This window comes from Salmo salar, chromosome 13 (assembly GCF_965601325.2).
Source record: "Salmo salar chromosome 13, fSalSal1, whole genome shotgun sequence".
Classification (NCBI taxonomy): domain Eukaryota; kingdom Metazoa; phylum Chordata; class Actinopteri; order Salmoniformes; family Salmonidae; genus Salmo; species Salmo salar.
This window is the reverse complement of record NC_138303.1, coordinates 95,229,290-95,252,686: the sequence shown is the minus strand read 5'-3', so window position 1 is coordinate 95,252,686 and position 23,397 is coordinate 95,229,290. Positions and strand designations below refer to the sequence as shown.

The following is a 23,397-nucleotide window of genomic DNA, read 5'->3' as shown; positions in this document are numbered from 1 at the left end:
AGAATATGTGCCGTTAATTTCCAGACAATTCTACATGTTGAATCGCCACCGTTCGCCATACAGCAGGTGATCACTAACACGCCCACTGCTTTTATCCGTTCATCTTCTCGGTGTGTCCATTCTCTATGACAACTTAATTGAGATACAACAGCCATTACAATTATTTTCAACAAGAAAAAGTTTATTAATTTAAAAGACAAGCCACAAATTTTAAGAAAACAACACTAAGCTAGCCTGAGCTCAAGTCTGAAATATTCAGAAAACCAAACTACGTGTCTTTAATAGTTCCTATATTTTCATCATTACGACAAACTAAATGTTAATATATGCCTTTATAAATATAAAAGTTTCCCAGTTTTCCTCATCTTTTATGTAAAATACACAATACAAATCACCCTACACTTATTTGTTAGCACTTGCCAATTTAAGAAGATATAATATACTAGCTAAGAGGTAACTTGAAACAACACACAAAAAGAAAGTCACTTGAGATATACAGTATGTATATGCAGGTAACTGCCAAAATAAAGGAAACATTAACATAGTGTCTTAATAGGGCGTTGGGCCACCACGAGCCAGAACAGCTTCAATGCACCTTGGCATACAGTGCCTTCAGAAAGTATTCACACCCCTTGGCTTTCTCCACAATTTGTTATAAAGTGGGATTAGAATGGATTTGCCATGTTTTGTTAACGATCTACACAAAATACTATGTCAAAGCGTAAGAAGAAAATCTAACGTTTGTAAAAAAAAAAAGTTGTTTACAAAAATAGAACAAATATATCTTGATTAGATAAGTTTTCAACCCCCTGAGTCAACACAGAATAACCTTCAGCAGCGATTACAGATAGTCTTTCTGGGTAAGTCTCTAAGAGCTTTGCACACCTGGATTGTGCAACATTTGCCCATTATGCTTTAAAAAAAGTCTTCAAGCTCTGTCAAATTGGTTGTTGATCATTGCTAGTCAACCATTTTCAGATCTTGCCATAGATGTAAGTCAGCAATGTAACTCGGCCATTCAGGAACATTCACTGTCTTCTTGGTAAGCAACGCCAGTGAAGATTTGGCCTGTGTTTAAGTTTATTGTCTTACTGAAATGTGAATTTATCTCCCAGTGTCTGGGGGCAGACTGAACCAGGTTTTCCTCTAATCAAATCAAGCTTTATTTATACACAGCACATTTCAGACATGGAATGCAATACAATGTGCTTTACAAGAAAAAAACAAATTAGAATAAAAGCTGAAATATTTACTACACAACAAACATATGATAGCCTGTGCTTAGCTCCATTCCGTTTATTTTTATCCTGAAAAACTCCCCAGTCCTTAATGATTACAAGCATACCCATAACATGATGCAGCCACCACTATGCTTGAAAATTAGATGAGTGGTACTCAGTAATGTGTTGTATTGGATTTGCCCTAAACATAACACGTACTCAGGACAAAAAGTGAATTGCTTTGCCACATTTTTTTGCAGCATTATTTTTTAATCTGTACAGGCTTCCTTCTTTTCACTGTCAATTAGGTTAGTATTGTGGAGTAACTACAATGTTGTTGATCCATCCTCAATTTTCTAACTGTTTTAAAGTCACCATGAGGCCAATGGTGACTTTAAAACAGTTAGAAAATTGAGGATGGATCAAATTACTTCACCATGCTCAAAAGGTGCCCATCTTTGTGAGGAATTGGAAAACCTCCCTAGTCTTTGTGGCTGAATCTTTGTTGGAAATTCACTGCTCAACTGAGGGACCTTGCAGATAATTGTATGTGTGGGGTACAGAGATGAGGTAGTCATTCAAAAATCATGTTAAACACTATTATTGCACACAGAGTCCATGCAACTTGTGAGACTTGTTAAGCACATTTTTACTCCTGAACATATTTAGGCTGCCATAAATATTTGACACAAGACATTTGCTTTTCATTTTAAATGAATTTGTAAAAATGTCTAACATTATGGGGGTATTGTGTGTAGGCCAGTGACAAGAACATCTCAATTTAATCAATTTTAAACTCATGCTGTAACACAAAAACATTTGAAAAAAAATCTGGGGGTGTGAATACTTTCTGAAAACACTGTAGATTCTACAAGTGTCTGGAACTCAATCGGAGTGATGCGACACTATTCTTCCACGAGAAATTCCATCATTTGGTGTTTTGTTGATGGTGGAAAATGCTGTCCTAGGCACCGCTCCAGAATCTCCCACAAGTGTTCATTTGAGTTGAGATCTGGTGACAGACGGCCATGGCCTATGGTTTACATCGTTTCATGCTCATCAAAACCATTCAGGTGACCACTAGTGCCCTGTGGATAGGGGCACAGCCATGCTAGCCAAAACAAGGGCCTGCCCAGCATTTTTATACATGACCCTAAGCATGGTGGGATGTTCATTGCTTAATTTTAATTAATTCAAGAACCACACCTTTGTTGTAGAACCACCTACTTTGTATCCCTCATTTACTGAAGTGTTAACATTATCGTGGCAGCTACCTGTATATGAATACAATACATTATCCAAAATGAGGAAAAAGAGAAATCAATGTTTTTTTGGCTGAAATAAAACTCATCCAAAAAGAACAAAACAAATATTTAAGGAGACAGTAAATAAATATCCTTTCTTCCCATGTTGTCTATATTTACATCTTGGTTACATCTGGGGAGTTTTCAACTAAAAGGTTTCCCCATAAATCCACTGCCAAATGCGTGTGCTTGCATTAGAGCGTGCTACAGCGGGCCACAACTCACTAGACTGTCAAATGGCACTTAAAATAGATCAGGAAAATATTCCAAATCATACTGAATAAAGCAAACATACAGCAATCAGTGAATATCATACAACGAAAGGAAATGATCGTGACAACAATGAAAGTGATAGTAGTGTTGCTATTGGCAAATATCCCAGTCCAGTTATACTCCAATCTTTGTTAGTTTAGTGATACAGTAAATCTATACAATAGTAGTTCTCTCCTAATGCTCAGTCCAACAGCAAATATCTGGAGCAAGCTCCATCCATTGTAAACTGTCCTGTGTGGTCATTGGTCAGTAACAGTTGACCAGTAGTCATAGTTTGGATGAGATCAGGATCAAGGGTAGAAGTGTACGATCCCTCAGGCCCATATCCTCCTCTCACCGTGAGCAGCCATTTTCACCTCACTATCATAGAACGTCTGTCTAAAGAGCCTGTATCTGGAACCATGGAGTCAGACCAGAGACGTAGGCCCCCCTTGCCTGGGCAAAATCAAAGGCACTGGGTCTCTTGTGGATCAGTGATGCAGCCGTATTCTCACCCCTCCCAACTGACATAGTTTGAGAGTAGCTGATATGTTTTGCAGGATGTCCAGATTTTTTCCTTTTCAGTTTTTTGTTGTAGTTGCTGGATCTAACCTTTTACGTTGGAAATGGGCTCAATTATCAAGGAACCAAAAGGGGAAGGCCCTAATATTTTCAATCTTAAACAAATATAAATGTACGACTTTTTGTGAATGGTCAACTATGAATAAAACACAACTGATGTTAAAACAGGCAGGTTTGATGAGGTTACAGAGTGAATACAGCATTTACTGTCTGGCACATATAAAAAAAATTAACTAATTAGATAAACCAACAGATTCTAGCAGCACAAAAAAAGGCATGCAAGACCAAAAAAAAGCACTTTCAAGATTCTAAAGCACATCTGTAAGCCGTTTGCACTCCAGGCACAAATGAATACACATTTAATCTTAACATCTTCAGTATTTTCATGACAAAAAGGTCAAAGTCCAAGAGCCATATCTAACGGCATGTTGGGTGACAGTACAGTCATTAAGAAAGATCTTGTAATTTCTGTGAGGTCAGAGTTTGGCATGTAAACAAATGCCCAAAGGCCTTCAATTACCTGTAAGCAAGGTCGATAACCTTCAGTTTAAAGTGAATGCACTTTATCTTCCGTGAAAACGAATGAAAGGCAATATAATTCTACTTGTCCTTTCTCATATACCTGTAAAGAAAATGTAATTTATCAAATAAATCCACTTCCACTGAAAACATAATTCCAGTTTTGCAGGTACATTTTGTTTCTCAGTAGTAAATTCTTCAGAAGTTATAATTCCATTTTCAAGACTGGTTTAAGCATGGATACATGTGCATAACTTAAGAATAATTTCTCAAATAGTAAAACAAAAGCACTATGAATACTAATAAATTAAGTCGAGGCAAAGCATTGGTGCAGACAGTTCTCCAGATGAGAGTTAAAAAACAGAAAGGTAACTTCAGTAGTATCAACAACAAGATTCTTCCAGTTCAACACATTTTTCCTGTGTGTTCTCCATTTCCTAAAAGCTATCAATAACAGTTCAAGTACAAAATGTGTATCCAGTGTCATCAGAGAAGCTGGTCCCCATGCCCCCACCCATTTCACAGTCAATCAACCAATCACAGAAGAGCTACAAAAGAAACAATCACAGATGACAATCAGATCAAACACATGAAAACAAACAAAATCAATACATTGTATCATCCTTATATATATATATCTTTAAATATCAGAAAATATCTACTTTTGGTCCGCTATACAAATATGCACTTTAGAACGGATAGAATAAGGGGTGATGACGTTGTGGACTAAGAACAGAAGGGGCTGAAATGAGTGTGTATTTTAGTTGTGTGTGGTGTAAGAGGCATGTATAATGTTAGTGTGCAGTGTTGAAGGAGTAATACGGTTATGAGTAGGTCAGAACAAGTTTGGTGACTGTGCTGTACGTGTCAAAGGGCTGGCAACGCTGGTGTGAGGTAGGGTGACTAGTGGGTGTGCTCAAACACATGTTCAGACTCATTCATACACACACAATCAACAACTCAATCAAGTCCTCCCATCTGCACATGCACACACACTTCACCCAATAGCAGAGGCCAAAGCAGGAGCAGGCCTTGAGTGTGGAAAGAGTGAGAGCAGGTACGAACAAACAAACAAAACATTTCATAGAACCAGCATAGAGAACTCAACAAGCACCTCTGAACCTGCATCTCTCCAGCCCTGCAGTAACACTGATGAGCCAGCCCAAATCCAGCCACAAGTCACCAGAGACAAAGTTGTGGCTGGGACAGTAACGCAGAGGAGCTGTGTGTGTGTCTGTGTGTGTGTCTGTGTGTGTCTGTGTGTGTGTGTGTGTGTGTGTGTGTGTCTGTGTGTGTGTGTGTGTGCTATCCTTTCCCTCAACCACACAATCAGTCAGGACTACATGGACAGCTGCAGTAAGGGTTATTAAGGCACTACGATGAAGCCGAGGTACATAGAATCCCTGACATTCACTCTGCTCTGCAACACGGCACTGTTGGGACAGGAAACAGAACACGCAGCACCCTCGCCGTGGTAACTGTGGCGGCCATGATGGCTCTCTTTCGGCTGCCAGTTTCCTCTGGTTGGTTGGTTTTTGGTCCATTCAGAACTCAAGAAATCTACAAAAAACACACCTACTGTACTAAGAACATATCAGTAGATAATAAGTCCAACTAATATAATTTTGTCACACTATCGAGCATATAAACCCAACCAAACCAAGGCCATAAGTCAAGCGCACCCCACACTATGCATGAAGTGCGTAGAAAAGCCGGTGTTGTAGAAGTGGTGTACTACAGCTTGTCTGTCGAACCTCGTCTCTCTGTCTCTACACAGTAACAACATAAATAACAGAATGTCTTCCTTCATGGGCAGAACTAACTTCATGGCTAAAAGCCATTAGTGCTTATCAGGGGATCATGGCTACAATTATACACTATTCAATATATCATAGGATGCCAAACAACACATTACAAGCAATAAGCGATCATAATCCACCAAATGTCATATCTCAACAAAGCTTTGAAAGATTCATGACTTTAAAAAAAATGTCATTCAACTGAATTCTGTCTGAACATCTGGTAGTGTAAGAGAATAGCACCTGTGTGGTTGTTTAGATATATACTAAACAAGCCAATCTAAGAGAGAACCAAGTGTTTTCTGTCAATCAATGCCGTTGTTCTTCTGGGGCTGGTGGCTTGGATTTGAGCTTTTAAACATCAGGAAATATGTGAATCTCTAAGTAAGGAGACCTTCCCTTCTACACAGCTACAGTAGGGTCAGCCAGTGTCTCACGCCTGTACACCCCCCCCCCCCCCCCCCAATCCCCCTCCCTGACCCAGAGGACAGCCACATGACAGACAGAGACAGCCCGTCCCCAGCAGATCCACATTCCCATCTAGCTCTACTCATCCCTCATCCATCCAGTGTTTGTGTGACGCCAGCTGTGGTCGTGATGTTTTTCACGCTCCCCTACTGGTCAGGGTGGAGGGGGGAGGAGTGTGTCTAGACGAGTGCAGAGAAAACACAGCGTACGACAGAGGGGACAGTGCAGACGTGTGTGACAGCGAGACAGATAGAGAGATAGAGAGAAGAGAGGTTGCCCGGGGGGGGGGGGGGTCATCTCCCTCTCAGACGGAGGCGTAGGTGTTGCCGGTGGCACTGCAGTGGCGGATGGTGGTGGTGGCGGCGGAGGAGGTGAGGATGTGCTCAGCATGGTTCTGGGGGGGCTGGGGCAGGGAGTGCAGGATGCCTGGCTGGAGCACCCCCACCACGGGGTTACTGCCGTCCTCCAGAGCCCCCACCTGAATCACCTGGATCACCTGGTGCTCATGTTCCACCTCAGCCTTCTCCCGCTTGGCCAGCGGCTCCCCAGACTCTTCCATGTCCTCCTCCAGGTCACTGTCCATCTCACTCACCTCGTCTGGACAGAGGGACAAGGTCAGTCAGACAGATGGGCACGAAGACCAGAGGTACAAGGTTAAAATAATGATTCTCCAGGATTCTCAGTAGTCCTGAGGGACCATTGTTTTGACAGGAAAGGCTGCACACAAAAAAACAGCTATTCTTATTAACATTTTACTGTTACAGTTAACTAAATCAATGGGTAATAATTGAAGGCGCTGCTCTTTAAGTGACAGCACGTTGAGACCAAGGTAAGAGGAGTTAAGGCTCCTGAAAGCTGAAATGACCCACAGCCATGCTGGACGGACATATCTCAAAGATCTTAAGAACTCCATGTACTGTAGACACAGAAACCTACAGAGACTTAGCCTGTAGACACAGAAACCTACAGAGACTTAGCCTGTAGACACAGAAACCTACAGAGACTTAGCCTGTAGACACAGAAACCTACAGAGACTTAGCCTGTAGACACAGCTTGGGGTTGGCTTACCTTTGTCTATGTTAGTAGGTGACATGGCGTTGAGGTCATCGAACTGCAATACATTAAACATCACACAGAAACCATACTGAAACTGAGCCTAAAGGTAATGGGACTGTTACAATTATGTGTGTGTGTATATATACACTGCTCAAAAAAATAAAGGGAACACTTAAACAACACAATGTAACTCCAAAGTCAATCACACTTCTGTGAAATCAAACTGTCCACTTAGGAAGCAACACTGATTGACAATAAATTTCACATGCTGTTGTGCAAATGGAATAGACAACAGGTGGAAATCTTAGGCAATTAGCAAGACACCCCCAATAAACGAGTGGTTCTGCAGGTGGTGACCACAGACCATTTCTCAGTTCCTATGCTTCCTGGCTGATGTTTTGGTCACTTTTGAATGCTGGCGGTGCTTTCACTCTAGTGGTAGCATGAGACGGAGTCTACAACCCACACAAGTGGCTCAGGTAGTGCAGCTCATCCAGGATGGCACATCAATGCGAGCTGTGGCAAGAAGGTTTGCTGTGTCCGTCAGCGTAGTGTCCAGAGCATGGAGGCGCTACCAGGAGACAGGCCAGTACATCAGGAGACGTGAAGGAGGCCGTAGGAGGGCAACAACCCAGCAGCAGGACCGCTACCTCCGCCTTTGTGCAAGGAGGAGCAGGAGGAGCACTGCCAGAGCCCTGCAAAATGACCTCCAGCAGGCCACAAATGTGCATGTGTCTGCTCAAACGGTCAGAAACAGACTCCATGAGGGTGGTATGAGGGCCCGACGTCCACAGGTGGGGGTTGTGCTTACAGCCCAACACCGTGCAGGACGTTTGGCATTTGCCAGAGAACACCAAGATTGGCAAATTCGCCACTGGCGCCCTGTGCTCTTCACAGATGAAAGCAGGTTCACACTGAGCACATGTGACAGATGTGACAGAGTCTGGAGACGCCGTGGAGAACGTTCTGCTGCCTGCAACATCCTCCAGCATGACCGGTTTGGCGGTGGGTCAGTCATGGTGTGGGGCGGCATTTCTTTGGGGGGCCGCACAGCCCTCCATGTGCTCGCCAGAGGTAGCCTGACTGCCATTAGGTACCAAGATGAGATCCTCAGACCCCTTGTGAGACCATATGCTGGTGCGGTTGGCCCTGGGTTCCTCCTAATGCAAGACAATGCTAGACCTCATGTGGCTGGAGTGTGTCAGCAGTTCCTGCAAGAGGAAGGCATTGATGCTATGGACTGGTCCGCCCGTTCCCCAGACCTGAATCCAATTGAGCACATCTGGGACATCATGTCTCGCTCCATCCACCAACGCCACGTTGCACCACAGACTGTCCAGGAGTTGGCGGATGCTTTGGTCCAGGTCTGGGAGGAGATCCCTCAGGAGACCATCCGCCACCTCATCAGGAGCATGCCCAGGCGTTGTAGGGAGGTCATACAGGCACGTGGAGGCCACACACACACTACTGAGTCTCATTTTGACTTGTTTTAAGGACATTAAATCAAAGTTGGATCAGCCTGTAGTGTGGTTTTCCACTTTAATTTTGAGTGTGACTCCAAATCCAGACCTCCATGGGTTGATAAATTGGATTTCCATTGATTATTTTTGTGTGATTTTGTTGTCAGCACATTCAACTATGTAAAGAAAAAAGTATTTAATAAGACTATTTCATTCATTCAGATCTAGGATGTGTTATTTTAGTGTTCCCTTTATTTTTTTGAGCAGTATATATATATATATATATATATATATATATATATATATATATATATATATATATATATATATATATATATATATTTGCGTGATCATTTCTTCTGGCCCTTACTTCTCCCATGACACTGATGGGTGTCTGGCCGGTTGCCTGGGCGACGCGGTGTTCCACCAGGTAGAACATGTACTCGTCGTAGAGCAGGCGGATCAGGTGGAACGAGCCGAAACTGGCCGCGCTCCGCAGGGTCAGGTCCCGAATCACCATGGAGCTGACAAAGAGATGAACAGGAGATCCTCATCAACCACTGGAAATCCTCCAATAAGCTGACATAGCTATCTAGCTCAATGAATATGAGAAACAATACAACACATTACTTCAATTGGGTAAGAGGGCAAAAACCTAGAAATTGAACATTTTTGAAAACTCACAGAACCCATTCTATTTCCATGATCTCATTCAATGTCTATGATCTCATTCTATTTCTATGGATGGTACAGTAGCTGACCTGTAGAAGGACCACTTAAGCAGGAACTGTCGTGCCGCCCTGGGGAAGCTGGGCCGGTCCTCGAAGGGCTGTAGGACCTGGGTGACCACGTTGTCCAGCCAGGCAGCCCACTGCTCCAGAGAGCTCTGCTGCTGCAGTGTGGCCTTGAAGTCCTGCTCTAACCTCTGAACCACACCCTCCTCACACTGACACACCCACGACGCCTGCTCCTAAAGAGAGAAAGAAGAGAGATGGGACGGCTCAGTGTGGACTTGCAGATGCACACGCATCCTTTGATGAAATAAACAGCAAATTCAAGCAGAGAGAGGACAGATGGCAATACAATGGACAGATGTATCCCTCTAAATAAATACACAGACAATCAAACAAAACCACAGCCGGACAGCCGGACGGAGGGACAGACGGACCTGCACGTTGGCGAAGTCGACGCGGTTGAGGTCGCTGAGCATCTGATTGATCTGAGAGGTGTTCTGCAGCACAGCGCGTGCTGCCTGGGCCAGGTGGTTCAGACTAGTGTAGCGACGCAGCGTCTGAGCAAAGGCACTAACAGCGGCAACCTGCAGCCAATCAAACAGCAGCCAATTAGAATCAGACCAAATCGAACAGATAAAAGAGGAAAGTCAGGATCAAAGCAAATAATACAAAAAGAGGCAATTTAAGTTGGTTTGCCAAAATGTGTCTAAGTAAGTGAGCAAGTAGGTGTGTGTGTGTGTGTGTGTTTACCTTGGTCTGGATCATTCTCTGTGGAATGGTGTTCATGGCATTGTTGAGCCAGCCTTCCAGGCTTTTGGCAAAGTTGCGGATGGCTTGAGTCAAGGCACCTAGAAGGACAGATACAAATCACAGCAGTCTATTTAATGACCAAAATGTTAATTCTGATACCCAACTACGGATGAGTGAGAAAGTGAGTGTGTGTGACTGTGTATGACAGCCACTCACTGGGGATGGGTCTGAGGACATCAGGGATGAGGATCTCCACTAGGGCCTGGTACATCAGGTGGTCACAGGAACTCATCCACTTGAGCACAGCCTCGTTCCTACAGAGCACCAGCAGTCTGCAGCAGGGCAGACGGCCCTCAATCTCACTCACACCACTGTGGAGACAGGGTTCAGAAGTTACACATACTCTCATATACTGGATCAGATTCACCTCAATCTCACTGGCCCTACTGTCCGGGGATGGAGTTGACCTTTGACCAGCCACATTACATCTCTCCCATCAAAAGACATCTGTCCATTTGGAAGAGATTTGAAACATTTCCCTACCAAAAGGATATTTGAAGCATTCAAGAGGATGAAGAGTTTAGGCTAACTATAATGAAATATGTTTCTAATGGACATATTTATCTAATGGACATTTTTTGAAGGGAGTGAACGTTATTTATAATAAGGGTTACATGAAGAAAATCAGACCTCTCTGAAATGAAAGTGGATGGCCCTCCCTTCGGCAAAATACATTTTACCTAAACCCTCCTGAACACTTGAAAAAAAGTGACCCTCCCCTAAACCCCCAAATATTAATTAAAACAAAGTGGATAGCAGAGAACCATTTACCCTCATTTCTTGGACAGACAGATAGCCTTAGATATGCAGTTTTAAAACTGTTCTTCGTCCTGTAAGCATTACATGGCAAACGCAGGAATTTTGGGCTACAGTTTGGGCTACACACAAATATGACCCCTCTATGTAAAGGTGAGACTCTCACGAACATGTTGGTTTTGCTCTAAGATGCCCACAGGCCTCAAGATTCGTCTGACGGTCCCCCGCTACCAGTTGAAACAATTTATGGAAGTACAGTATATATGGAGACTGTTTAGTGCCAAAAAAGATGTAAAAAAGATTGTTTCCTGATCTTTCTTATCTCTCAGATGTAGGACAGATCCTTCAGAACAAACTTCCTTTAGATTTGTTTTCGGGGGAGGGACTATCTGTTATTCAATGCATTTCTATGGGCTAATAGCAGTAAGGCCAAAAAATGTTATCCATCCAATAATTTTTGCGATACTTCAAGGGGTCTTAAAATTCAAAATCAAATCGCAAAATGATCCTTGGTATGACCTTAAAACAATTCCATATAGCTTAGTAGTAACAAGGTAGTTGGTGCGCAAGCTAGTGAATTTTTTGGACAATGCCTAGTCAAAGATTTTATTTGGAAGAAGCCTTTGACTCTCCTCCTGAACTGCCACCGTAGCCCTACACAGCACAGCCATTGGTTAGACAGCTCACAAAAACGTTTTGGATCAGCAAGAGCAGAGCAGGCCGGGGCTCAAGGTTGGAATATCCATTACAGTGTGTAATGCAGCCTAGTTTGATTTACACCTTCCCAGCAGCTATCTTACAAATATAACTTTGCCCTGTGGTTCTCCGATCATGGACTTTGTAGCCTATAGGCTATGGATCATTTGATTGAGACCACACTAAATAGCCTATAGGCGTACTTGATATTGGGCACCCAGCGGAGAATCAGAGATGAGGGGCGGCATCAGGTTTACACTGAGTATACCCAACATTAGAAACAACTTCCTAATATGGAGTTGCACTCCTCCCCCCTTTTGCCCTCAGAACAGACTCAATTCGTCGGGGCATGGACTCTGCAAGGTGTGGAAAGCGTTCCACAGGGATGCCATGTTGACTCCAGTGCTTCGCACAGTTGTGTTCAGTTGGCTGGATGTCCTTTGGGTGGTGGACCATTCTGGATACACACAGAAAACTGATACACACAGAGAAATATTTACATTTCATCAATTACATGACCCTCCCCTGGACTACATTAAAATACTAAACCTTTCCTTTGACTGAAATGTAAAAAGCATGACCCTCTCCCATTTTCCTCCAGGTAACCATTTTGTAAATCTCGAGCCATCCCTAATGGACAATGATTAATGACAACAAGAGAGAGGGAGAGATAACGAGTGAGAGAGAGAGTGTGCGTGTGAGAAACGGAGAGAGAGCGAGAGAGGGAGACGGAGAGAGGGAGAGAGAGAGCTGACCTGTTTTCTGTGATGGTGGCGCCCTCCACTGAGTCAGAAGGAGAATAACGCCAGAAAGTCTGCCACAGCTTCTCTATTAGACTGAATTGGAGGTTCACCACCACATCCAGAATGGCCTGCAGGAGACGCACGACATGGTCAACATCACACAATGCTCATTCACGGTCATTATGATTAGCATGGATGATCTGGTGTGCATCCATATACTTACATGTACATATTCTCATTCACCCCTTTAGATTTGTGTGTATTAGGTAGTTGTCGGGGAATTGTTAGATATTACTGCACTGTCGGAACTAGAAGCACAAGCATTTCGCTACACTCACATTAACATCTGCTAACCATGTGTATGTGATCTATAAAGTGGAGATGAAGACTTGGAAATATCATGCATGCCAAAGAAAGCTTCCATTCATTTGCACATTTAGAATAATACAAAACTTTGATGTGAAATGTTGTTAGAGGTGATGGATAATCTCTGACCTCACAGTGCTCTCTGTAGAGTGACTGAAGAGCTTTGATGTGAAATGTTGTTAGAGGTGATGGATAATCTCTGACCTCACAGTGCTCTCTGTAGAGTGACTGAAGAGCTTTGATGTGAAATGTTGTTAGAGGTGATGGATAATCTCTGACCTCACAGTGCTCTCTGTAGAGTGACTGAAGAGCTTTGATGTGAAATGTTGTTAGAGGTGATGGATGATCTCTGACCTCACAGTGCTCTCTGTAGAGTGACTGAAGAGCTTTGATGTGAAATGTTGTTAGAGGTGATGGATAATCTCTGACCTCACAGTGCTCTCTGTAGAGTGACTGAAGAGCTTTGATGTCATCTGGGCCGACGTTGTCCACATTGGTCTCTCCCAGGTCCAGCTCCACAAAGTCTGGCAGCGCCCGCGATGTGTCTGGAGGGAGGGACACATGGAAATCAAGGTCAACAACAACTCACGTTATCAGTCCAGTAAAAAGCAGAGAAACAAACAGGGTAGATATTTAACAAGGAAATTCTAAAGGCTGAGAAAATGCTACCAATGGTTCAGTGCAGGATATAACCGACAGGGGAACACTTAGGAGACTACTTAAAGAACTCAGCAGAGGAGCACTTACTATCAAACAAACTGTGTCAATACAGAGACCTTCTGGGAGCATCAAACGGTATCAATCTATTGACACTGCAAGTCAGTTAGTAAGCGTACACACGACTCGCTCACCCAGGTACTGCTGGTGGTGCTGGCTCTGTGCGATGACAGTCTGCTCCGCTGCACTGGGGGTGTGCTGGCCTCCGCCTGAGAAGTTCTCCCCAGATACACCATCAACCTTCTGCATCGGCTTAAATCTACAATAACAATGCCTCAGTCAGTACTGTATGTGTGTGTGCGTGCGTATGAAAGCCTGTATGTGTGTGTTGTACCTCTGTTTCTGTTGGACAGGCTGCTGTCTGAGGGCCATGTACTGCATGTCCTCCTGCAGTCTGTTGAGAGGAGAGTCCGGCTTCAACCGGATCCCATAGTAGTGGTACTTCGAGTTCCCTCTGCAACACACACAGTCAGAAATGATCAGCTAACTGTTCTCAGTACTGAAGAACACTATACCAATCAAAAACATGCTGTAATACCAAAAGAGAAATCCTAATGAAGACAGACAAGGAAAAAGTAAAGGCCAAGGAAAAGGGAAATAGTAGCAGAACTGGAGGACTGGAGATGCAGCGATAGGATAGAAGAAGAGGAGAGAGAGTAGGACTGGAGGACTGGAGATGCAGCGATAGGATAGAAGAAGAGGAGAGAGAGTAGGACTGGAGGACTGGAGATGCAGAGATAGGATAGAAGAAGAGGAGAGAGAGTAGGACTGGAGGACTGGAGATGCAGAGATAGGATAGAAGAAGAGGAGAGAGAGCAGGACTGGAGGACTGGAGATGCAGAGATAGGATAGAAGAAGAGGAGAGAGAGCAGAACTGGAGGACTGGAGATGCAGCGATAGGATAGAAGAAGAGGAGAGAGAGTAGGACTGGAGGACTGGAGATGCAGAGATAGGATAGAAGAAGAGGAGAGAGAGTAGGACTGGAGGACTGGAGATGCAGCGATAGGATAGAAGAAGAGGAGAGAGAGTAGGACTGGAGGACTGGAGATGCAGCGATAGGATAGAAGAAGAGGAGAGAGAGCAGGACTGGAGGACTGGAGATGCAGAGATAGGATAGAAGAAGAGGAGAGAGAGTAGGACTGGAGGACTGGAGATGCAGAGATAGGATAGAAGAAGAGGAGAGAGTAGGACTGGAGGACTGGAGATGCAGAGATAGGATAGAAGAAGAGGAGAGAGAGTAGGACTGGAGGACTGGAGATGCAGAGATAGGATAGAAGAAGAGGAGAGAGTAGGACTGGAGGACTGGAGATGCAGAGATAGGATAGAAGAAGAGGAGAGAGAGTAGGACTGGAGGACTGGAGACGTAGATAGGACAGAAGAAGAGGAGAGAGAGAGCAGGACTGGAGACGTAGAGATAGGATAGAAGAAGGGGAGGTAGAGAGAGCAGGACTGGAGGACTGGAGACGTAGATAGGCTAGAAGAAGAGGAGAGAGAGAGGTCAATACTAGAGCATGTCTGCTCTCTCAGTAGCTCACCGTGTGCCCAGGCGTCGCGTGCGGAGCCCCATGAAGATGGAGCGGATGAGTTTCCCAAAGGAAGCAGCGTTGACCGGGTCCAACTTCTGCTCCTGGCAGTGGCGCAGGTAGTGGTTGTAGAGGGTGGAGCGAGGCAGACTCACCCCCTCCGCTGTCTCATAGTTATCCAGTAGCCACTGCAGCTGGGGGGGGGGGGGGTTATGGTGTTAATTACACACAGGTATGTCACTAGCAGATAGTCCCATGTGTCACCCTCCCCCACTTATCTGTAAAATACCATCACCCACTGACCTGGCATTAAAAGCACAATTAACTGAAGGAGTGAAACATTTAAATCAGAGCACAGGAGTCATCCCCATCACCACAGAGTGAAAGAGAGAGAGAGAGAGAGAGAGCGCGAGAGAGAGCTGGAGATAGTAGGAGAGAGAGAGAGAGAGAGAGCAGGAGAGAGAGAGAGAGAGAGAGAGAGAGAGAGAGAGAGAGAGAGCTGGAGATAGTAGGAGAGAGAGAGAGAGAGAGAGCAGGAGAGAGAGAGAGAGAGAGAGAGAGAGAGAGAGAGAGCTGGAGATACTAGAGGAGAGAGAGAGAGAGAGAGAGAGCTGGAGATACTAGAAGAGAGAGAGAGCTGGAGATACTAGAAGAGAGAGAGAGAGCTGGAGATACTAGAAGAGAGAGAGAGAGAGCTGGAGATACTAGAAAAGAGAGAGAGAGAGAGAGCTGGAGATACTAGAAGAGAGGGAGAGAGAGCTGGAGATACTAGAAGAGAGGGAGAGAGAGCTGGAGATACTAGAAGAGAGAGAGAGAGCTGGAGATACTAGAAGAGAGCGAGAGAGAGAGAGAGATGGAAATACTAGAAGAGAGAGAGAGAGAGAGCTGGAAATACTAGGAGAGAGAGAGAGAGAGAGAGAGAGAGAGGGCTGGAAATACTAGGAGAGAGAGAGAGCTGGAAATACTAGAAGAGAGGGAGAGAGCTGGAAATACTAGAAGAGAGGGAGAGAGGCTGGAAATACTAGAAGAGAGAGAGAAGCTGGAGATACTAGAAGAGAGAGAGAAGCTGGAGATACTAGAAGAGAGAGAGAAGCTGGAGATACTAGAAGAGAGAGAGAGAGAGAGAGAGCTGGAGATACTAGAAGAGAGAGAGAGAGAGAGAGAGAGAGAGAGAGAGAGAGCTGGAGATACTAGAAGAGAGAGAGAGAGCTGGAGATACTAGAAGAGAGAGAGAGAGAGAGAGAAGCTGGAGATACTAGAAGAGAGAGAGAGAGAGAGAGAGAGAGAGAGAGAGAGAGCTGGAGATACTAGAAGAGAGAGAGAGAGCTGGAGATACTAGAAGAGAGAGAGAGAGAGAGAGAGAGCTGGAGATACTAGGAGAGAGAGAGAGAGAGAGAGAGAGAGCTGGAGATACTAGAAGAGAGAGAGAGCTGGAGATACTAGAAGAGAGAGAGAGCTGGAGATACTAGAAGAGAGAGAGAGAGAGCTGGAGATACTAGAAAAGAGAGAGAGAGAGAGAGCTGGAGATACTAGAAGAGAGGGAGAGAGAGCTGGAGATACTAGAAGAGAGAGAGAGAGAGAGAGCTGGAAATACTAGAAGAGAGAGAGAGAGCTGGAGATACTAGAAGAGAGAGAGAGAGAGAGAGCTGGAAATACTAGAAGAGAGAGAGAGAGCTGGAAATACTAGAAGAGAGAGAGAGAGAGAGAGGAGAGAGAGAGAGAGAGAGAGAGAGCTGGAAATACTAGAAGAGAGAGAGAGAGAGAGCTGGAAATACTAGAAGAGAGGGAGAGAGCTGGAAATACTAGAAGAGAGGGAGAGAGCTGGAAATACTAGAAGAGAGAGAGAGAGCTGGAAATACTAGAAGAGAGAGAGAGAGAGCTGGAAATACTAGAAGAGAGAGAGAAGCTGGAGATACTAGAAGAGAGAGAGAAGCTGGAGATACTAGAAGAGAGAGAGAGAGAGAAGCTGGAGATACTAGAAGAGAGAGAGAGAGAGAGCTGGAGATACTAGAAGAGAGAGAGAGAGAGAGAGAGAGAGAGCTGGAGATACTAGAAGAGAGAGAGAGAGAGCTGGAGATACTAGAAGAGAGAGAGAGAGAGAGAGAGAGAAGCTGGAGATACTAGAAGAGAGAGAGAGAGAGAGAGAGAGAGAGCTGGAGATACTAGAAGAGAGAGAGAGAGAGAGAGAGAGAGAGAGAGAGCTGGAGATACTAGAAGAGAGAGAGAGAGCTGGAGATACTAGAAGAGAGAGAGAGAGAGAGAGAGAGAGAGAGAGCGCTGGAGATACTAGAAGAGAGAGAGAGCTGGAGATACTAGAAGAGAGAGAGAGCTGGAGATACTAGAAGAGAGAGAGAGAGCTGGAGATACTAGAAGAGAGAGAGAGCTGGAGATACTAGAAAAGAGAGAGAGAGAGAGCTGGAGATACTAGAAGAGAGGGAGAGAGAGCTGGAGATACTAGAAGAGAGGGAGAGAGAGCTGGATATACTAGAAGAGAGAGAGAGAGCTGGAGATACTAGAAGAGAGAGAGAGAGCTGGAGATACTATAAGAGAGAGAGAGAGAGATGGAAATACTAGAAGAGAGAGAGAAAGAGCTGGAAATACTAGAAGAGAGAGAGAGAGAGAGAGAGAGAGAGAGAGAGAGAGAGAGAGAGAGAGAGAGAGAGGAGAGACGAGAAGAGAGAGAGAGAGAGAGCTGGAAATACTAGAAGAGAGAGAGAGAGAGCTGGAAATACTAGAAGAGAGGGAGAGAGCTGGAAATACTAGAAGAGAGGGAGAGAGCTGGAAATACTAGAAGAGAGAGAGAGAGAGAGATGGAAATACTAGAAGAGAGAGAGAAGCTGGAGATACTAGAAGAGAGAGAGAGAGAGAGAGAGAGCTGGAGATACTAGAAGAGAGGAGAGAGAGAGAGAGAGCTGGAGATACTAGAAGAGAGAGAGAGAGAGAGAGAGCTGGAGATACTAGAAGAGAGAGAGAGAGAGAGAGAGCTGGAGATACTAGAAGAGAGAGAGGGAGAGCTGGAGATACTAGAAGAGAGAGAGAGAGCTGGAAATACTAGAAGATAGAGAGAGCTGGAAATACTAGAAGATAGAGAGAGCTGGAAATACTAGAAGAGAGAGAGAGCTGGAAATACTAGAAGAGAGAGAGAGCTGGAAATACTAGAAGAGAGAGAGAGCTGGATATACTAGAAGAGGGAGAGAGAAAACTGGAGATACTAGAAGAGAGGGAGAGAGGGCTGGAGATACTAGAAGAGAGAGAAAGCTGGAGATACTAGAAGAGAGAGAGAGAGAGAGCTGGAGATACTAGAAGAGAGAGAGAGAGAGAGAGCTGGAGATACTAGAAGAGAGAGAGGGAGAGAGAGAGAGCTGGAGATACTAGAAGAGAGAGAGGGAGAGCTGGAGATACTAGAAGAGAGAGAGGCGGACGAGGGGGGCTGGAGATACTAGAAGAGAGTGAGAGCTGGAAATACTAGAAGAGAGAGAGAGAGCTGGAAATACTAGAAGAGAGAGAGAAAGCTGGAAATACTAGAAGAGAGAGAGAGAGAGAGAGAGAGAGAGAGAGAGAGAGAGAGAGAGAGAGAGAGAGAGAGAGAGAGCTGGAGATACTAGAAGAGGGAGAGAGCTGGAAATACTAGAAGAGAGGGAGAGAGCGAGAGCTGGATATACTAAAAGAGGGAGAGAGAAAGCTGGATATACTAGAAGAGGGAGAGAGAAAACTGGAGATACTAGAAGAGAGGGAGAGAGAGAGCTGGAGATACTAGAAGAGAGAGAAAGCTGGAGATACTAGAAGAGGAAGAAAGCTGGAGATACTAGAAGAGAGAGAGAGAGAGAGAGCTGGAGATACTAGAAGAGGGAGAGAGAAAGCTGGATATACTAGAAGAGAGGGAGAGAGAGAGCTGGAGATACTAGAAGAGAGAGAAAGCTGGAGATACTAGAAGAGAAAGAGCAGGAGATACTAGAAGAGAGAGAAAGCTGGAGATACTAGAAGAGAGAGAGAGAGAGAAAGCTGGAGATACTAGAAGAGAGAGGGAGCACAGCTATGCAGACAAGGTGAGGCGTTTAGAGTGGTGACTTACATGGCTGTTGAGCAGCGAGCTTCTCTGACTGGATAAACCTTCAGTCTTTTGGAGCGTCTCAATTGCCATTTCAATCTGATAGACCAAGGAGCAAAAAAATGGAAGGAAAAACAAAAACAACAAAGGACAAAGTTGCAGTAGAACAATGAAAGTACTGACACACATAGAAAATCTGAAAATCCAGGACAGATCCTAAAGCAAGCATCACCCAAATTACTCCTAAAAGCCCAGCTTTGCAAACTCAGTTTAAACTTAAATTCAATTTACTGTCTGTCTGCCTGTACATGGACATAACGTCTTCTTTTGAAAGTCAAGCAAAACAATGAAAAAAAGTTAACACCACAATAATATAAGAAATGATCTCAGAAGCTGTGAAACTACCATATTCAGCCACCAGAAGGTAGCACAGATCCACTGCGGTGGACTGCACTCAAGTCGAAAACGCTTTGCTACACAGTAAAGCAGAACCAACAGATATTATGGTGGAGATGACTATTTATTTAAACCTTAGCTAAAACACAGCGCAAGAGGAAATTCTGTTTATAGAAAACTGAAGTACTAGCTGAGAAGACCACAGGAAATAGGGAGACAACACAATTACAGACATTCTCAGACACCGACATGAAGTAGCTAAGTGGTGCTATAGTTACTGAAGAAAGGCTTCAGATATGCATTATGACAGGCAGAAGAGAGAGGCCTGGCAGACAGGGACGGACAGGGACAGACAGGGACAGACAGGGACAGACAGGGACAGAGAATAGTAAGTAGAGGGGGGCCGTACACTCACAGTGGCTGGGGAGGCTCGGGTGGTCTGGGCTGCTGGGTGGGGGGCAGAGTTATCCATGGTGTTGCCCCCGATGAGGTAGGCCCCAGAGCTGCTGATGATCTGCCCCCCAGCCAGACCCATGGTCAGCCCCCCGTTCCCCCCTCCGTTGTTGGCCATGCCATGGGATGACACCACCGTGGACACCTGGGATGAGCTGCCCTGCGTGTCAAAGTAGCTCCCTCCACTGTTCTGGCTGTACAGCTGGGGCTCGGAGTACGAGTACGTCCGTCTGGGCAAAAATAATGGAGGAAAAAGTTACACTTTCCCCCCCCAGAGCAATAGGTTCAGGATAATTGCCCTTTACATAAAGGCAAGTTTCAATAGAGTTGTAGAGTGCCTATTGGATGTGAATTAGCTGTACCATTCTGAGCCTTCGTGGACATGCAATATTCCTGTGTTATTGAAAGTGGAGTTTCCATAGTTACTCAAATCACCTGAGGAGTGGCCGTGCTGACAGAGCTTTCTGTGTTTGTCGTTTTGACTGCAGTCCCTCCATCAACCTGGCCTCTGATATAATGGCACCCTTCAGTGGCTTGACACAACTACCTTTATGATACAAGGCCTCAATTCAAGTGGACCAGAAACGTATTCTCTCTCAACCCTTTTTAAGACCTATGCCAGAACTCTGACCGTACGAAAAAATATTGCAGTCAGAGATCAGTATAACTGCAGTATGCTGTGTCCAAAATAACAGTTTTTTATTCTGCAATTACTGCGTCCAAAATAAAGTTGACTGCAGTTACTGCACTTTTACTGCAGTTTCAAAACTGTAAGGGGAGACACCAGGGTATGGAGGAAAGTTTGGGGCACTGGCATGATGCTTGTTAACAAATCATCTGAACTGTAAGAAATATCCACTACCCTTTTCCATGTAGAAGATGTTACTGTACTCTTTTCTGTCTCTTCTGTCTCTTTTCTACTTCTGTGGAGAAGGAGACAAGAATGTGGCACTAACACACAGTTAACAGACTCAAATAGATAGTGTGTAAGTGTGTGCTCAGCTCACTTGTTCTGCCCTGAAGTGAGACTGTGTTCAGCTCGCCTGTTAGCCGGGCTGTACCCCTCCCTCAGAGACCGCTGTCTGTCTGTGACTGTGTGTCTGTCACTATGGGACAGCCACAGCCTGGACTAGTCAGTAGAGAGTGTATCCTGTCCCCCAAGCCCAGGAGAAGACTCCGTAGCACTTCTAGATACTCCTGGTCATCTCCAGGTGACTGCACATATTCAAACAGTACTTCACTGTGCTTGTACATCCCCTGCGCCTGCCATGTTTGTGTGGCAGAAATGCTGCTGCGAAGTGACTTTAGCTGTTGCCATTGACTACAGAGAATACATTAAAGCAACTATGTATAGTGGCACTGCAGCAGACTGGTGGCAAAAAGTGGGTGAACAACACTAAACACTCACATGTTCCCGTTGGTATAGACACCGCTGTTCTCCTCCACGTACTGCACCTGTTGTGCTGGGTATACATGCTGAACCTGTTGAACAGTCTGGGCCTGCAACAACACATCGAAGCGTTAGATTCAAATCACACACACACACACACACACACACACACACACACACACCCTGTTGCTGGACAGGCACCTGAGAGGTCACCTGCTGGGCGGAGCCTGCAGGCTGCACAGGCACGGCGGTGTGGACAGTGGAGGCGGATTCAGCGCCTGCCTCAGGGGTCTGCATGGCGCCTGCAGGAGAGAGAGAGGACACATTGGTCAACTGGGTACCACCAGAGCCATAGACGGAGGGGACTACAGAGAACCACAAGCTCTGAACTCTGGCCTAGCACCACAGTGGCTAAACAAACTCCACAAGCAACCTTCTTCTCAATGTGTGTCAGTGTGTCTGGGTCAGGGAGTATAAAAATCAATATTACAGAAATCCTAGATGATTTGCCAATATTATTATTATATACTAATGAACAGTGATCATTCAGATCCTGGAAAGACAGGAAGTAAGCTTCTGTACCAATCATCTATGCACAGATTCAGTGCCATAGAAGTGCCATAGAAATGGCAGGTGGCCTAGTGGTTAAAAAAGTGTTGGGCCAGTAACCAAAAAGTTGAGTCCCTGAGCCGACTAGGTGAAAAATCTGCTGATGTGCCCTTGCGTAAGGCACTTGTATTAATTTATTTAACCCTTATTTTACCAGGTAAGTCGACTGAGAACACATTCTCATTTACAGCAACGACCTGGGGAATAGTTACAGGGGAGAGGACGGGGATGAATGAGCCAATTGTAAGCTGGGGATGATTAGGTGACCATGATGGTATGAGGGACAGATAGGGAATTTATCCAGGACACCAGGGTTAACACCCCTACTCTTACGATAAGGGCCATTGGATCTTTTAGTGACCAGAGAGTCAGGACACCTGTTTAACGTCTCATCCAAAAGACGGCAAGAATTGCTCCAGAAATCTCAGAGATCAGGTGGTAAACTCTGATTTACCACCCCAGAATATCCCTACACAACGTTTATTTGCACCCCTACTGGATGGAAACTACAGGTATAATGGCTGTGCTCAATGCAATGGCACTTATAAATGTAGATCCTTCAAAACACCCCAAAATAGGGAAACAGATCCCAATCCAAGGTGTTATCACATGCTCCACTAAGGAAGTTATTTATCTTATAACTTGTCCTTGTGGTAAAAATGATGTGGGTAAAACAAAGCGCGTATTAAAAGTACGTATCTCAGAGCATCGTAACACCATTAGGTGCAAAAACTTGACGTACCCAGTTGCAGCCCACTTTTTGGAAGTGAACCACTATTTTGTCCCTACGTTATATTGGCATCGAACATGTCACCCTCCCTAGGAGAGGGGGTGACCTCGACAATTTATTGTTAAAACGAGAGGCTGCCTGGATCTTTAATTTAAAGACCCTTGCTCCCTTCGGTCTCAACGTAGACTTTGATCTGAAGCCATTCTTGTGATTTTGATATTCATTGTAAATGTTTGTAGGCCTATTTAGCCAAATTGTATCTATGACTATATGCTATCCATTCATGTTTTTTATATGTTCTATTTATATCTGTAAATCAACCAATGACATCAAGGTGAATGCACCAATTTGTAAGTCGCTCTGGATAAGAGCGTCTGCTAAATGACTTAAATGTAAATGTAAGCCACACCCGGCCATGATCACAGACACCTGTGTGTCCTTTGAAACTTTATAAACTAGTGACCCGCAGTGTTTGTCATTACACCCTGATGAAGACAGCTTGTCTGTCCAAACGCTGGATATTAGATTATTCAATCATTGCATCTGAGCTCCTAGAATGTGCAGCTCTCCTTTTTGTTTTCATGGGTTTGGGATTTGAAAATCAGTATCACTCACAGAGACAGAAAACCTTGATGATTTGACATTAACTATATTATTATTATTATAATAATAATAATAATAATATACAGGTTGACTAATGAGCAGTGATCATTCAGCTCCTGGCAAGAGAGGAAGAAGGCTTCAGTACCAATCGTCTATGCACAAC

General features: G+C 44.6%; 1 protein-coding gene across 1 annotated transcript in view; it reads right to left on the bottom strand.

Moving 5' to 3' along the window:
- Window positions 1-160: 160 nt before the first annotated feature.
- The window catches only part of LOC106568181 (transcription factor RFX3), a 36,376-nt gene continuing 13,139 nt past the window's right edge, over window positions 161-23,397 (bottom strand). The window contains exons 2-17 of the mRNA XM_082960466.1: window positions 21,479-21,594; window positions 21,311-21,405; window positions 19,859-20,132; window positions 19,078-19,152; window positions 15,018-15,199; window positions 13,817-13,936; window positions 13,617-13,741; window positions 13,195-13,310; window positions 12,412-12,527; window positions 10,361-10,515; window positions 10,145-10,242; window positions 9,829-9,978; window positions 9,422-9,630; window positions 9,031-9,184; window positions 7,213-7,255; window positions 161-6,741 (exon numbers count right to left, since the gene is read on the bottom strand). Of these exons, the coding sequence (XP_082816592.1) occupies window positions 6,449-6,741; window positions 7,213-7,255; window positions 9,031-9,184; window positions 9,422-9,630; window positions 9,829-9,978; window positions 10,145-10,242; window positions 10,361-10,515; window positions 12,412-12,527; window positions 13,195-13,310; window positions 13,617-13,741; window positions 13,817-13,936; window positions 15,018-15,199; window positions 19,078-19,152; window positions 19,859-20,132; window positions 21,311-21,405; window positions 21,479-21,589 (2,316 nt within the window). The 5' untranslated portion in view covers window positions 21,590-21,594 and the 3' untranslated portion in view covers window positions 161-6,448. The remainder of the gene's footprint in view (window positions 6,742-7,212; window positions 7,256-9,030; window positions 9,185-9,421; window positions 9,631-9,828; window positions 9,979-10,144; window positions 10,243-10,360; window positions 10,516-12,411; window positions 12,528-13,194; window positions 13,311-13,616; window positions 13,742-13,816; window positions 13,937-15,017; window positions 15,200-19,077; window positions 19,153-19,858; window positions 20,133-21,310; window positions 21,406-21,478; window positions 21,595-23,397) is intronic.